The sequence below is a fragment of the Balaenoptera physalus genome (genome assembly GCF_965194825.1).
Source record: "Balaenoptera physalus genome assembly, chromosome: 6".
NCBI classification, from domain to species: domain Eukaryota; kingdom Metazoa; phylum Chordata; class Mammalia; order Artiodactyla; family Balaenopteridae; genus Balaenoptera; species Balaenoptera physalus.
In genome coordinates this window covers 53468632-53485987 of record NC_138885.1, presented here as the reverse complement: position 1 = coordinate 53485987, position 17356 = coordinate 53468632, and the positions used below count along the sequence as shown (strand labels likewise).

Genomic DNA, 17356 nt, shown 5'->3' with positions numbered 1-17356 from the left:
TGCGGGAGAGTGAGAAGTGAGTGGGGCTATCTAATACTCTATTGGAAGCTGTCTGGTTCCTGTGATGTAAATCTATGCCAAATCTTTGGTAAGGCTTATCATGGAAAAGGGCTAACTAAGTCCCAAGCCCAGAGCAGGGTGGTAGGATATGGGGACAGCAAGGAACAAATCTATTGGAAATCAGAAGTGACCATGACAATGTAACCCCCTAGAGGCTCATGGGGATACCATGGGGAGGGCTTTGAACATCTAGTAGAGGCAGGATGGGCATCTGAGCTAATCTTACTTGAAGGGAGTGGCAGTTCCTGCTGACATCTAGACATTCATTTTATTTTTAAAATTAATTAATTAATTAATTTATTTATTTATTTTTGGCTGTGTTGGTCCTCGTTGCTGTGCATGGGCTTTCTCTAGTTTCCCCGAGCGGGGGCTGCTCTTCATTGCGGTACGCAGACTTCTCATTGTGGTGGCTCCTCTTGTTGCGGAGCATGGGCTCTAGGTGTGCCAGCTTCAGTAGTTGTGGCCCGTGGGCTCAGTAGTTGTGGCTCATGGGCTCTAGAGCACAGGCTCAGTAGTTGTGGCACACGGGCTTAGTTGCTCCATGGCATGTGGGATCTTCCTGGACCAGAGCTTGAACCTGTGTCCCCTGCATTAGTGGGCAGATTCTTATCTACTGCACCACCAGGGAAGCCCTAGACATTCATTTTAAAACATAATATGTACAAATGCCATAGCCTCCTTGGACTTGGGTTCCAACTAAAGAAAGCCTATTGCACAGGAGGAACTTGATCGATGTTTGTTGAATAAATCGACTTTAATTTCTACTGCCATTTACCCTCCTTTATTCCTATCTTACCCTGCTTTTTTTTAATCTGAGTGACCTCAGAACTAGCTATTTTTTTTTTTTTTTTTTTTTAACTTTGGGTTTATTTATTTATTTATGGCTGTGTTGGGTCTTCGTTTCTGTGCGAGGGCTTTCTCTAGTTGCGGCAAGTGGGGGCCACTCTTCATCGCGGTGCGCGGGCCTCTCACTATCGCGGCCTCTCCTGTTGCGGAGCACAGGCTCCAGACGCGCAGGCTCAGTAATTGTGACTCACGGGTCTAGTTGCTCCGCGGCATGTGGGATCTTCCCAGACCAGGGCTCGAACCCATGTTCCCTGCATTGGCGGGCAGATTCTCAACCACTGCGCCACCAGGGAAGCCCCTGAACTAGCTATTTTTAAGTGTTCTCTTTATCCTTTTCCTCAACAAGAACTAATTTCCCTAGTGTTTCCTTCCTGTACCTCTTGTTAACCCCTGACAACTGCATGTTTATCTTTTTCTTTCTTTCCACCTGAAAGTCATCTTAATTTTCTACTTTCCCTCCAGAAGTTCCACTTCTCACTGTTTTCTCAAATTCCACGGCAGTCATTTCTGTGGCTGTTACTGTCTCAGCATTCTCTCTCTTGCTCTCTCTCTCTCTGTTGTTTTTTGGGTTTGTTTTGTTTCTGGTTTCTGGCTCTTGTGGCTAGCCAGTCTCCTTTTTATGGTGAAAGATTCTTGGATGGTTTACATAAATACTCCCTTTTGCTCTACAATATTTGTAAAATTCAATTTAGAGAGAGAGACAGAGACAGAGAGGGAGAAAGAGAGTGTGAGCGCACACTCATGCACACATGAGCACTTATCTCTTGGGGTAACATACTGAAGTATTTCTAGATGAAATTATTTAAGGTTTGGGATTTGCTCTAAAATAATCCAGAAGAAAAGAGGGAAGAGGGAGAAAAAGTGGCAGTGGGAGGTGGAGGGGAGGGGTGTTATAGATAAACAAGATTGGCTGCATTGTTGAAGTTCTGTGATGGGTACCTGATGGTTCAGTATGATATTCACTCAACGTTTTTGTAAGTTTGAAATTTCCATAATAAAAAGCTCAATTAAAGTCTGTTTATTAAAGATCTGCATGGGAGTCACTGATCTCCACAGCCAGCACATTATTTTTTCCTGTACATGACCTCATCCCCAGCACATCCCTCGCCCCCCACTGAGCCATTTCTAAACTTTCCATATGGGTTTGTTGGCTTGCCAACTTCCCTTTGGCCTAAGAGCTCCTGGTGGGCAAGGGCTAGTAGTGTCTTACTCATCTTGGTAGTGCGTAGGATACAGCCTGTTGAACTGAGGAGGAATGAGCTAAATTACCTGCCAGTAAACCCCCAGCCCTTCACTGACGGACGCCCCCTCCCCCATCGTCCTGGCTTTGGCTGGCTCTGTGACCACATGTAGGGGCTTCTAACTGCGTGGGGTCACAGCCCATTGGTGCAGGGCTGCATTCCCCAGGAGGGAGAGGGAACAGCCCCTGTGGCTTTCTACATGCACAGCCCTATCACCACAAATTTCTCTTATCAGCCTGGTTCTTCTTCAAGATATTTCCAGTCATTCCAAGACAATCTCCAAGATAATTCCAGTTTCCTGTCAGATCTGGAGTTCACATCAAACTTCTTCCTATGATTCGGTGATTCAAGTGACTGCAATTGTGGGCCTGGGTTAATGTGCGGGTCAGTCCTCGCTGTCTAGTGTCCTTTTGAGCAGCCTCTCTTGCCCTGCAATTCACCTTCTGTCTCAGGACAGAGAGAATGTCATCCTTTTCTCTTTGCACTTCCTTGGGGTGGTTGGCCCTCACATCACCCTCTGGAAAGGCAAACGTAGCAGTGCTGCCACCTTTGCTTCCCATGTGTCTTATCACCCTCCCCAGTTTCCTTCCTGCTGTCATCTAGCCCAAATCTTCAGCTTTCCTATTCTAGGTTCAGCTTATATCATCTCTCACAGTTCTCTGCAACTGCTACAGTTCTGGTAGCTTCTAGGACAATCATCCTGGTATCACCTTGCTCTCAATACCCTTTAAATGGCTTATTACAAATCCCTGTGTCCATTTTGTCTTCTTCCTATTACGCCACTCCGAGGGTTCAACTGAGGGGTCAGATGTTCTTGTGCTTGTATGACAAGGAGCAGAAAGGTTGAGTGGCTTGCTTGAGGTTTATGACCTAGTAGGGGTCAGACGTGGAACCCCAGTTTCCTTATCACAGTCCAGTGTTATACCCAGTACCCACCATCTGGCTTAGACTTGGCTACTGTCCCCTGGGAAGCGATGGCTCACCTTGAACTTCTGTGCATTTATTTGCCTTGCAACATTTACCTTTTTGGAATATTTCTGACAATAGTCCCAGAGGACTGAGAACTGAGCTAAGCCAGCGTGGGGTGGTCAGGACTAACTGCCTTATTGATTCATGGGGGCGCTGACTGAAGCTTGATATTGTCTCAAACAGTTCTCTTAATCCTGAAAAAGAGCTAAACAATGCAGGAGAGGAGGTGCAACGTCATGACCACTGGGCCTTCGCCAGGTGCCTTTGGATTTCCAGGAATCAGAGACAGTCTTGGCATCAGGTCATACTCCAAGGGCTGTCAACCTGTAAAGTGATGGGCTGGAGTGCTGACCCCTTCCTTGGGTAGAGAGAAATGCTGATTGTTGGATAGCATTATTAGTTAGAGGTGCAGAATGGTGGAACTATGAGTGGCCGCTAACTTCTGTGGGAAAAAAATGTGGTTGTCCCCTACTGTCACCTGAGGATGCTCTTGGCTATTCACCTGTGAGCATATGTAGTGTGTGTGTGTGTGTGTGTGTGTGTGTGTGTGTGTCAGAGGGTAGAAGAGCTAGAGCAGGTTTCCCTCTCACCTCCACCTCCAGTTAAAACCAACTTCTATACCCCAACCACAATGTCCTGTACCATCAGGGTCCCTCAGTTCTAGACATCAACTTTGTGGGAGGCCCTGAGCAAATCTCCCCTTGAAACTAGAATTCTACTTTCCGACCTTGATTGCTTTGCAGAAGAGAATATGTCTGCAATAAATCTAATACTTTCATTTTCCCTCACCAAACCTTCAAAACAAACTATGTATTTATGTGCGAAACTGGAAAAGACATTTCACCTCAAGTGAAAACTTGATCATGTTATACAAACACACTGAGAAGAATCACTCCTTACGGTTGCATAGAATGTTGGCCTTTGCAAGGCTCAGTGTACTGCTTTCTAACCTTTGTCTTCAAGGAGAACTCACTGTGGGTGGAACCACTCGGTCTGCATCAAGGAGAAAAGAGCTTATCCAGGGAGGTGGAGTGGATAGTCCAGTATTCTGGATTCTCCACTTATTCAACAAAATTACACACGTAAACATCAATGGGATCCTGACTAGGACCAAAATGAGGCCCAGGAATGAACCGGATTTGCAATTTTGGATGCTTTATTACCTAAAGTCAGAAGAGAAGATATAAACGCTATTTTATTTACCAAGAAAGTGCACTAGACCTGTGGAAAGTTGGTCCTTTTTGCTAAGCTCTCAGATATTAGAGGCAGTTGGCTAGACGGCTGTGTTTTACATCCCAGCTTAACATTTTCGAGGCTGCTGAATAATGTAGATCCTTTTCAGTGGAGTGACCTTCTCCAGAGCAGGTCTGGGTTTTTGATGTGCCATGTGCATTATTGCTGGAAATTTATGGCTGAGCTAAAGGTGAGGAGGAAAGAAAAAAATGAGCATATTGGATCTTTTTGGTCATAAAGTATTAAAGTAGTAGAAAACAAAACAGCTGGTCAGAGGAATTTCACAGTTTTGTTTACTTCTTTGATAGTATCTCTTTTTTCCATACCACCTCTAGCTCTGTATCCACGGATATACTTGTTAACCTGGGTTTTCCCTCATTAGTGTGTTTCTAATTTTTTAAAATTATAAAATATATTACATAAATTATATATATATATATATATATATATATATATATGTTTTGAAGTGACTTTTTTTTTTTTTTTTTTTTTTAAGACCCTGGGGTGAAGTGACATTTTTAAAGGTAGAAATATCTTCATCAGTCCTCCAATATTAGAAATTATTCTGGCACTACTATGCATATACGGAACACTGTATGCTAAGAAGGCTATGGGGACATTGAAGAAGGTCCTGGGGTGGGGAGGAAGAACGCCTCAGATGTCAGAAGATCAGAAATAAAGAACCTCTGAAAGAAGTTACGATGAGTTAGGGGTTTTTTAGGTTGAAGTATGTGAAATTGGCCATTTTATAAGGTTCAAACTAAACAGTCTGGTAAAGAGAAGGCTGAGGAATGCCTTATTAGCTTCAGGTAACAAAAGTTCTCACTAGTCATCTCTGCAGAAGACATCTATGAGGAAATGAGCTTAAATAGATTTAAATTAACACAGACTGAGACTTTGACAATAAGAGGAATTTCATATGGAACAAAGAGACCTTATGGAATTTACATTAAGGACAGCTTAAGATGGAAAGGATGCCTAATGTTGCAAGTCTTTCAGGCATAGTTTTCCTAGGGGGAGAATTTGGACCCAGAGGCCTTTTGGTTCCATTCCAGTTCTTGGTTTTCAAGCCCACTGATTCAATATAAAGGTACCTAAGAACACCTTCCCTAGCCAGCAAGGAAGGGATGCCTCAGCTCACTAGGAATTTAATTTATCACTATTGAACTTAGATGCCCTTGCCTTGACACTCAAATAAAAGGAGAGATAAACTGTTCATGACCCCAAACATCACACTGTTTATGGTTTGTTTGGGCTCTTCTAAGCCAGGGAAAACATATGTGCCTTACATCACTTCTCAAATGTCCCTGAGCTCTGAGCACACAGCATTCCCTTTCATGTGAAACTTGGCTCCAGAAAGTTCTTTCTTCTTGGTCTTAAAAAAATTAAACATACTGGAAGAATATACACTGAAGTGTTAACAATGATTATCTCTGAGGGGTAGAATTATGGGCAATTCCTAGTCTTTTTCTTTACTTTGCCTTTGTTTCTCTAAAAGTTTTCTTTTACAATGAGAAAGTAAAAGTTGTGTAATAATTAAATCCAAGGACGGTCTATGCTGGCATTCTAGTAGAAAGGAAGAAACATAATTGAGGTATTGGTTATAAGTATTACTTTACAATCTAACAAAAGAGCTGCTGATTTATTTTTTTGTCAGATCAGTTATCATTGGGCCACATGACATGCATTTTATAGTGTGGTAAGGGCAGAGTGTTTTGTTTTGTTTTTCTTTTAACGTTAGAACCAGAAGGAAACTTAAGAGGTCATTGACTTCGGTAGTTTTCTTCCAGACTAGGTGTCTTTAGTGTCAACTACAACAGATGGATTATTTCAGGTTAGCTCTAAATCACATTCAAGAGATTACAGGTAGGAAGATCTACTTGGCAAGTTACTTACAGTCAAATGTAAGGTAAAGGGGGGTGAGAAAGGAAATGAACAAATAATTCTGATATAACAGAAATCTGGGCAATTAGCCAAGGTGAGATGGATGGGGCAAGATGACAAGCTGAGAAAGAAGAGGGAAAACCACAATGTTGATTGCTGCTCTTCAGGTGTCAGAGTGACGATGGGTGGAGGTGGGAAAGGAAAGGGGAGAGGAGAACGGTGTGAGAGGACACACTTATTGCTCAATTTGGCACTAACTCATTATTTGATCATTTCCAGGGTTATCTCCACAATTCAGGGGCTACATTTTTTGATCATTTAAAAAATTGCGATAAAATACATATAACATAAAATTTACCATTTCAACAATTTTTAAATACACAGGTTAGCAGCAATACGTACACTTACATTGTTGTATAACCATCACTACCATCCACCTCCAGAACTTTTTCATCATAGCAGACTGAAACTCTGTACCCATTAAAGAATAATTCCTCATTACCTCCTCTGCCAGCCTTTGGTAACCACCATTCTACCTTCTCTCTCCGTGAATTTGACTACTTCATGCATCTCATAAATGTGAAAGCATGCAATACTTGTCCTTTTGTGTCTGGCTGATTTCATTTCACATAATGTCTTCAAGATTTATCCATGTTGCAGTATGTGTCAGAATTTCCTTCCTTTTTAAGGCTGAATAATATTCCATTGCATGTATATAGACCACATTTTGTTTATCCATTCATATGCTGATGGACACTTGGGTGGCTTCCATCTTTTAACTATTGTGAATAATGTTGCTATGAACACTGTTGCACAAATATCTCTTCAAATTTCTGCTTTTAATTCTTTAGGCTATATATTCAGAAGCAAAATTGTTAGATCATACAGTAATTCAATATTTAATTTTTTGAGGAACTGCCATATTGTTTTCTATAGTGGCTACACCATTTTACATTCTCACCAGGAATGCACAAGGGTTAGGGGCTACCTTTCAACTAAGGCATTTAACTGAGGTTGTAAAAGCTCTGCTCAACTGCTTCTCAAAAGAGGAATGCCACAGATCAGAATGAATGGGAGACTGCCCCTGGGGGCTGTTGGCCATCTGTGAACTGGTCTGGCAAAATTTAGGGGGAAAAAAATCAACAGGATTGAGAAAATAGTGGAAACAATTCCAGCAAGGATAACAGCCTTAGATAAACTGCCCATAATTATTAAATTACAAATGTACAAGTTGCGGAGGGTAAGGGCTTTATAGGGACAGGTGAAAATACAACCAGAGAGTCAAGTTCTCTTTCTCAAATACCCCACCCCCTCAATCAGGAGCATCCTAATATAGAAAGACTTGGGGGTTGTGGGTGGAGAGTCTATAAAGGGTCTACCTTCAGATGATGGAACTGTAAATAATAGTCAATCATTAAATGCCCTGATTCTTTGCTGTAGATTTTATACCAATGGAGATAGGAACATTTTATATTCAAGTCCAGACTAGAAATAAGTAGGAATAGCTTTCTAACCTACAACCTGTGCTTTAGTCTGACATCTTAACTTTGGGGACACTTTGGATTTTTCATCATTAATCTTTGTAAAATGATAGGGTTTGTAGAATGAAAGGTGTTTGCCTGACTCATTAGGGTAAAAGAATCTAGGTTAACCCCACAAGAGAAAGAAGGATATGTGTAAGGATTCTTCCTGGCTGTGACTCCATCCCATAAGGGGCAAAATATTGAACTTGAAAAGCAGATCAATAGAAACTTCCACATTGAGAATTTACCTTCATCTTGGGAAGTTGTGACCTCAGAGACTACATTTTTCATTTCAGAGAAAAAGTCAAAGAAGTATGGTAAAAGTCTTTATGATTAGAGCTATGAAAGAAATTCTGGAAATTAAAAAGTCGGTGGCAGGTTTTGTTTTAGAGCCTGAAGTCAGGTGGTATTAGCAGACTGGCAGCTCTTCATCTTTCCAGGGTGTTAACTTCCAACTTGAATGTTGTCACTTAGATTTCCACACCCCGTTAAGCAAAGTGCTTAAAACAAAACATTCAGCTTGAGTCAATGAAATTCAAGGATCATCCTACACAGAACAAGAGAAACCTTTTTAGATTTGCAGATGCCTTTGATAGTTTCCTTTCCCCCAGGATCCCATTTCACATACATCTCACTAACTTTGGCCCTGGTGACATAGCTGGCAGCTTGAAAAGTGGCCCCAATTTAACTAGGCTTCAACATTCCACCCCCGTCCGCACTATAACCCAACCCCATTACTAATGGTTTAACTGGATACTTTTATGTTGGGAGAAGCTTCACAACTATTGCCAAACTTAACTTCTGTAACTATCCGGAGAATGAATATATGTGGCAGTATCATTCTCTCTCATTCCTTGCCTTAAAATAATTAAGTAAACGAGCAATCATAGATCTCAGGGGAGCTACGTGACTCTAAGGAGTAGATGGAACTTGGTCTAAGACCAGGTCTCCCAGATTTTTCTCTTAGAGAGCTTTGGGGTTACACAACCCCTCTTCTGCAGGAATAAACATGTTATGCAGCCTGTCAGTGGGCAACATGAATTCTCTCAGTATTTAGGGCTGGAAGAGGTGGGAAAGACTGACTAGAGAAGAAGGGAGGGTCTTACCTACCTAGAAAGGTAGTGGGGAGTGAAGTCTGTGTGGAGATGAGTGGGGGAAAGAGTGGCAGGGAAAATTTTAGGCTGCTTCCCACTTAGATTTGTACAATTCCCGCCTCTTGGGAATTGTTTTCCAATCTCCCAAATCTTAAACCCTAGGTTGGCTTTAAAGTAGGGTATCCAGACATGAATAGCATATGGATAGAAATTTCCTGCCATGATTGAATGGTTGCTGAGCTCCTATGAATAGGGCTATAACTCTCACTGTTTTGGACTCTAAGTTCTTAAACTGGTATGAGAATTAACATGGGTTCTAGGAACTAGACATAATTCTAGCTGAGGGCATGAAGGAATGTTAATAAATGCAGAGGCTATGACCCTCATTTCTGCTACTATATTTCTTCTGGCCAGTTGTATATTGTTAGATCTTCACGACAATATACATTGTTGGGAAAATCATTGTAATGCAGATGAAAATTTATCATCAGATATCTATATCTCTCTCTCTATTTTTTTAATAAATTTATTTTATTTATTTTTGGCTGTGCTGGGTCTTCGCTGCTGCGCTCGGGCTTTCTCTAGTTGTGGAGAGCAGGGGCTACTCTTCCTTGTTGTGCGTGGGCTTCTCATTGCTGTGGCTTCTCTTGTTGTGGAGCACGGGCCCTAGAGCGCGCAGGCTTCAGTAGCTGTGGCACGCGGGCTCAGTAGTTGTGGCTCACGGGCTCTAGAGCGCAGGCTCAGTAGCTGTGGCACATGCGCTTAGTTGCTCCGTGGCAGGTGGGATCTTCCCGGGCCAGGGCTCGAACCCGTGTCCCCTGCATTGGCAGGTGGATTCTTAACCACTGCGCCACCAGGGAAGCCATATATCTCTATATTTTATATGTCTTATTTTTTTATATTAGGCTGTATAGTTATGCATTTCTTTTTTTAAAATTAAATTTATTTATTTATTTATTTATGGCTGCATTGGGTCTTCGTTGCTGCTAGTTATGCATTTCTTTTCATTAAAAAATTAAGGTATAATTTATCTACAGTAAAATAGATACCCTCTTTAGTGTTTAGTTCTATGGGTTTTCACAAGTGCATACCATCTGTGACCACCACCTCAGTCAAGATATAGAACCGTTCCATCACCCCCCAAAATACCTTCCCGTCACTTTGTGGTCAACCCCTCCTCCCACTCTCTGGCAACCACTGATCTCAGCAGGTCTATTTCTTAAAAGGCATTGGTCTTTCCACCCCAGGTTGACCTTTTTTATTATGAAATTCTATTATGTTTCAGGTTGAGTTATGGATTCAGGGAAGATTTTTCTTAGCTATAAGGGACCATGTGGATCCCACCAACTTCCAAATTCAAGACAGTGACTTATGGTAATCTTGGGACTTGATTTTATTGCTGGTCTCTTATCCTTTGCCTGGATTCCAAGTGACGCCCTGTAGGATATCTCCCTGGGAATAGAAGCTAACACTTACTGCGGGCTAACTGTATCTGGCTCTGTGCTGAGCCCTTTGCACATGTTCTATACCTTCATTTTATTCTCACAACATCTTCGTGAAGTGGATACTATAAACCACATTCTCATTTACAGGTGAGGAAACAGAAGCACAGAGAAGTGAAGAAACCTGCCCAAAGACACACAGCTAGCAAGTGACAGAGTCAGCATAGGACCCAGGCACCTGATATCTGATGCCAGAATGCCAGAACCTGTTCTAACCAGTAATCTATGCAGTCTTAGCCACAGACCTACGCCAGTAGACATGGAGCTAAGTGTTAAAGGGGCTTTTTTTAAAAAAAAATAGATATAATTGCTGTTAAAAATATTTGTAACAGCACACCAACTCAATATTTTCTTATGATTTCTAAATACAACTTATTGTTGTTGTTATTTGTTTCTTCTGTTTATCTTTGAAAATCAGAAGTGATATTTTTAACTGAAAGGGAAAGAACCCTTCATGTCATAGCCATATGCACATGTGTCTATAAAAAACATTAAAGGCTCTGGCATCATACCTAAAGTACAGCATAATCAACCTTTACTGACCACTCTCTTTAAACATTTTATTTTGGGTTAACATATATTCTAGAGGAATATATCTGTTCCACTTAGCTCTACTTACTGTGGACATTCTATTGCCCCTGAGGAAGAAGCGTTTAGTGGGCAGGGGCTGGAGAACGTGCGTGGCAGGTCATCATCCGTCCCTGCCCTTCTTCTAAAGTCAGGAAGGCAAAGAGTCACTTATGACCGCCCCCCTTCCGATCTATCTGATGGGAGAACCGAGCCCCCCTACGTGAGAAGGCTCTGTAGCTTTCGTCTATCATTAAGATCTTGCCTGATACTAGTTGCCTCATGGGCTTCAGACACACCTTTTCTTTTCATTGCCATAAAACAGATGTTACTAATTAGAGCAGAGAGTGCAGGCAGGTTACTCTGTGTCGGGCACTGTTCTAAGAACTTCCTGTGTGTGAACCTCATTGATTCCACTCAACAGCCATCTGAAGTATATATATCCTCTTCCTTATCTTCATTTTACAAATGACGAATCAGAGGCACGGGATCAGTAACTTGCTCCAGACCTTAGAGGTAGCAAGTGGAGAAGCCAGTGCCAAACAGGGGTCTCAGAAGTCTAGCCTCACAGTTTCTACTCTAATCATTTTCAGACCCCTGATTTTGGTAATAACAGCAAGTCTTCCTTCTGCAAAGGACACCCGCCCAGTCCTGTCTTTTCAATAAATATGGGGGCAGCAGAAAGAGTGGTCCTTCAATGCCTGAATTCAATGCACCCGCCCCCTAGAAGTAGAATAAGGACCCTCACTCAGCTCACTTACAACATTTAAAAACAAACGATTGAATCCAAAACTAAACTACTGTCTACGTGGGAAGAATTTTCTGAGTTTCCTGAGCTACTTAGAAAGAATTCAAGATACGGAAATGAAAATAGCAATGGTCAACCACCTTCATAATTAGACTTCACTAGATAAAGCCAGCCAATGCCCAGGCTTCCTCCAGCCCCCAAATAGGCAACCCTCCACCACCCACCCTGGCCTCAAATCAAACATTTCCTGTTGGGAGTGAGTGGTGGGGAGGAAGTTCAAAAAGGGCTGAATTCCCAATACACAGGCTGCCTTTTTTATAACAACAGGCCAACATTTCCAATAAATATTTGGGATGGCAACGTCAGGTTCTGCCAATTTGGCATCATGAGTCTTGCTTAATTTACTATCTTATTTTTGAAATGATTTATTAAATAGACACTAGGAATTTGGGAGCATCAGCTTTTCTCATCAAAACCACTTCGTGTTCCTTGAACTGAGAGCAGATTCTTTCACAAGGACATCAGACCTCTGAGTTGGAAAACACCCCAGTGGTCATCAGCTCATTCACCCATGCAGCCTGACCGGCGGGGCGGCTGGGTGAATACTGGCTGGGAGCATCACGTGACGCACCTCACCCATGGCTCACCTTCTCCAGAGTATCGTGCAGGGCATCCATCGTCTGTATTTTGGCAGCATTTGCAATGGCACTGTGAAGATGAAAAGAAACTTCACATAGAAATGGAAACTTTCCCACTAAAGAGGCTAAACCATTTTTACAGAGGGTTTTCTACTTGGCCTTTTAGCTTTCATTCTGCTTCTTGGCTACTTCTGGAAGACAAAAAAAAAAAAAAAAATCCTACCCTGTGTGCCCATGTACTACAACAAGCTTTGCAGGCCAACTTATTATAATTAATGTTTTTAAACTTTTCATCAAAGTACAGCATACATGCAGAAAGGTGCACGTATTATCAACGTATAGGCTGGTGAACATTCACAGACTTGTAACACTAGTCAAAACAGTTGCCCCTAAGGATAATCACTACCCTGACTTACAGACCCATATATTAGTTTTGACTTTATTTGTATATCATAAAATGTACCATACAGCAGGTGCTCTTTTGTGTCTGGCTTCTTTTCTCAGGCCAAGTTATTTGCTAGGAGAGTTTCAATGAGGGCTGAGCTTACAGTGCGATTTCTTGAAGGGAACTCTGCGCTTGGCATACTTTTTTCTGGGTGGTTTGTGTTGGTTAGTAGAAGTTATTGGGGTATGGACACAGATTGATGATGCTTAGAAATTTATTTTCTACGCTATATTTTTTAAAAGCTATTCTCCTAGAAGATATAAGGAGGTGTTTGTCCACAAAAAGGAGGAAATCCTATCCATGCAAACACTCACGAAGCAGATAGAAAGAGCAGAGGTGACTCATGGGGGAGCTAGGGAAGCTTCAGGGCTTCTCACTGCACAGTCTCCTTTCAAGGCCCTGGGAGGGGCCCTGGCCATTTCATATTTGTAATTTTGTATTATTTTTCCTTAAAATGGTCCTCCAATTCTATAAGATTCAGCTTCCACATACCTATATCTATCCCTGGTAAACAGGACAAGAGAGCTATTTTTCTGCTGTTTTAAGTTCTGTAGTGGTCCAATTCCCATCTTTTAATGACTATTAGAAAACAATTGAATTTTTTTAAGAGGGTTCCAATCAGCACTTTATGACTCTCTAGGCAGCTCCTCTTCCTGCAGTGTTTACCTGATGTTAGAATTAACAGTAAGTCCCTTTTGCTGAGGTGCAAAGAAACGGATGACTCGTCCATGGCTGCCAACTAGAAGGTCATTTCCAAGCTATGACTCTTGCTCCTGAGCCCCTGGCCCAGGCATGTTTACTGGTGTCACACTAAACAGGGCTTACACTTGAGTCAGGTTTTTGTAGCGGGATAGGTTTTCGAAGTTAACCAGCTGGCAATTCAACGACAGTGTGACGTCATTTACAGAGTGCTTTCTCTATTCTAGGAACTGTCCTAGATGCTGGGTCAGGAGATAAATAATATGTGACTCCCACCCTTGAGGACTTATAGCTTTGCTTTAATTATGCTATAGTTATTTTCTGATTCAGAAGAAACAAAAGCTTAATGCCAAAGGGGCAAATTTTTAAAAATTGAGGTATAGCTGACATATAATATTACATTAGTTTCAGGTGTACCACAAAATGATTTGATATTTGTATATACTGCAAAATGAGCACCCAATAAGTCTAGTTAACACCCCTCGCCATACATAGTTAAATGTTTTTTCTTGTAATGAGAAGTCCTAAGGTGTACCCTCTTAGCAACTTACAAATATACAATACGGTATCATTAACTATAGTCATCATGCTATAATTTCATCCCCAGGGCTTAATTATTTTATAACTCTAAGTTTGTGCCTCTTGATCTCTTTCACCCATTGTCTACCCCAGACACCAGTCCCCTCTCCCCCCAGCTTTGGCAACCACGAATCTGCTCTCTGCACCTACGAGCTCGAGTTTTTGCTGTTGTTGTCCTGTTTATTTTTCTTCTTAGATTCCACATACAAGAGAGATCATATGGCACTGCCTTTCTCTGTCTGACTTATTTCACTTAGTATAATGCCCTCAGTGTCCATCCACGTTGTTACAAGTGGCAGGATGTCCTTCTTTTTTAGGGCTGAACAGTATTCCTCTGTGTGTATGTATGTGTGTGTGTGTGTGTATCACATTTTTTTATCCATTCATCCATCGATGGACACCTGGGTTGCTTCCATGTCTTGGCTACTGTAATAATGCTGCAATAAATGTGGAGGTGCATGTATCTTTTCAAGTTAGGGTTTCATTTTCTTCAGACAAATACTCAGAATTGGAGTTGCTGGATCACATGGTAGCTGTAGTTGTAATGTTTTGAGGAAACTCCATACTGCTTTCCACAGTGGCTGCACCAATGTGTATTACAAGCTATCAGTGCACAGAGGTTCCCTTTTTCCCACGTCCTTGCCACAGCTTGGTATTTCTTGACTTTTTGTTAATAGCCATTCTGACAGATGTAAGGTGATATTTCATTGTAGTTTTGATTTGCATTTCCCTGATTATTAATAATGTTGAGCACCTTTTCAGGTACCTGTTGGCTATCTGTATATCTTCTTTGGAAAAATGTCTATTCAAATCTTCTGCCCAGTTTTAAACTGGCTTGTTTGCTTTCCTGCTACTGAATTGTATGCGTTCTTTATATATTTTGGATAGAGTATTTCATTTTTAAAAAATTTAATTCTTATATTTTAATTTTATTATCTTTTTATTATTATTACTTATCTTACTTTTGGCTGCGTTGGGTCTTCGTTGCTGCGCGCCGGCTTTTTTCTAGTTGCGGCGAGAGGGGGCTACTCTTCATTGCGGTGTGCGGGCTTCTCATTGCGGTGGCTTCTCTTATTGCGGAGCACAGGCTCTAGGCACTCAGGCTTCAGTAGTTGTGGCGCACGGGCTTCAGTAGTTGTGGCTCGTGGGCTCTAGAGCGCAGGCTCAGTAGTTGTGGTGCACGGGCTTAGTTGCTCCGCGGCATGTGGGATCTTCCCAGACCAGGGCTCGAACCCATGTCACCTGCATTGGCAGGCGGATTCTTAACCACTGCGCCACCAGGGAAGCCCAGAGTATTTCATTTTAAAGTAGAAAAATCCTCAAAAAATTTCCCTCCCAGAAATTGAGAAGAAAACTTTTAAAGTGATCTAAAAAGTAATTTTATACAGAAAGAAAAAACCCACAAAAAAACCCGAGAAATTCCATAGCCTATTTCCCTCCACACTTTCTTTCTGAGACTGTTACCACTTTTACTCTTAAGGACGTATCTGAGCATCCTCTAATTCACTCCTTTTGAATCACTCATGAGGTCACCTATGGAAACCATCCTGAAATAGGCTCTGAAGCGCCTCTACTTGGAGGAGCTGGTTTCACATGTTCACTTCTTTTTGAAGGCACTATTTTTCTTACCCAAGGCGTAGAGGGGCTGGGCCATTTGTACATGAGATCCAGCCCTCGGCTCTCTGCTTAGCTCTGAGAAAAGTGCAGTGTGTCAAGGTTACTGCGGAAGGAGCAGGGAGAAAACAACCTCCGTATCCAAATTCCTTCCAGATGTGCCAAATACAGTGGCCATTATTTTCTAAATAACTGAGTGAGGAATTAAAAAAAAAAAGCAAAAAAGCACATTTATTTTTAATTCAGATTTGCTTCAGCAGAAAGCTTATTGCAAACACAGGGCCAGCTTAGGGACAGTACTTTAAAGGCTAAGGTGAAAATAAGATACAGGGACGTGAGTCCTGTTTGGATGCATTCAGGACCTTGCTTTTTAAGCAGGAGGCAATTGGGCTGGCTGCAGGGAAGAGGAGGATGGGCAGAGAGAGTCCCCCAGAGGGTAGTTAACCCCCTCTCCCATGCTGACCCCCACCCCTCCCCCACCCCACCATGCCAGCTGCCTCTAACTCTGGTTAGTAAGTGCCTAGGGAGCCTTGGTTTGTCCTAAGATCCAGCGAAGCCTCTGACTTCTGGCAGTAGCGTCACTTAAAAATCAAGATGAAGAAGGAAAAGAAATTAAGCAGTCCCCTACCTTGTTTTCTCTAATCCCATTTTCTTGGTGTGTCTCTCCAAGACGCCAAATTCTTGTTTTTTGGAAATTCGCTTTCCTCCAGCTTTTACTATAAACAAATAAGCATCAACAAGGGAGTCATATTTAGGGCAGCAAGAGACAGTTTGCTTTGTTATTCAAGGTATGAATTTATTGTAGATTTGAAGAATTTCAGAACTTTTTGAAGAGCTAAACTTTAATCTAAAACAACATAATCAAAAGGTACCCTGAGCTAGCATAACAGAAGAAAAAAATATTTTGGGCAAACAAGGTGGGAAGGAGAGAAACGCTAAGGTTTTTGCTTGTCTGTGTTCGGAGAGGGGGACCTGAGGCTAAAAAAGGCAGAAGTGTTTATTACATCTTCGATTTGGGGAGGAGATAACAATTTATTCCCTTAGGCATTTTACTGAAAAACATTTTTTCTTATTATCAAATCAATTACATTCTTCATGACAGCAACCGACAATTACAATGTGACCCTTCTGTTTTCCCACAAGATTAAAGTGCAAGGCTTGCAAAAAATTTTTTTCAACCAAAGCTTTCAAAAGCTAGATTGGAGAATGAGCCAAAAGTCAGGGCATGTGGTGATAACAGGCATTTAATTCAAGAGAGATGCTTCTGATCCCACCAGATGCCCACCTTCCATCCCAGACCCCAAACCTCCGATGTTGGAGGAGCTCAGATGTTCTAATGAGTAATTAAACTGCATTAATAATCCTGCCATTCAAGAGATCAATTAGTGTTAATTAGGCTACAGATGACCTAACAGCAATTCAAGTGTTTAACAATGTCAGATGAAATCAACTTTTGAAAAGGAGCAGCCCATTTCAGATTGCAAGTCAAAGCAAATACTTTTTTCTGTTCCCAGGAAATTTGCACATCTGAAATCTGACAAGCTCAAATGAGAAAAAGCTAAATGGACATTGATTTGTTTGAACCTGTTAATTCTTTTTACGGAAATGTCAGATTGGCAATTTTCTAAAACTGGCTCCAATAAAGTGAAAAATAGGAAAACCTATTTCTCAATGCCCTCGTGAATTGACTTCATCATTTTTCTTTTAAAATTAT

At 41.6% G+C, this 17356-nt stretch overlaps 1 protein-coding gene across 1 annotated transcript in view; it reads right to left on the bottom strand.

Annotated features, from left to right (window-relative positions):
• Positions 1-1207: 1207 nt before the first annotated feature.
• DAPL1 (death associated protein like 1) overlaps positions 1208-17356 on the bottom strand; it is a 28545-nt gene continuing 12396 nt past the window's right edge. The window contains exons 2-4 of the mRNA XM_082465233.1: positions 16271-16358; positions 12315-12375; positions 1208-4533 (exon numbers count right to left, since the gene is read on the bottom strand). Of these exons, the coding sequence (XP_082321359.1) occupies positions 4417-4533; positions 12315-12375; positions 16271-16358 (266 nt within the window). The 3' untranslated portion in view covers positions 1208-4416. The remainder of the gene's footprint in view (positions 4534-12314; positions 12376-16270; positions 16359-17356) is intronic.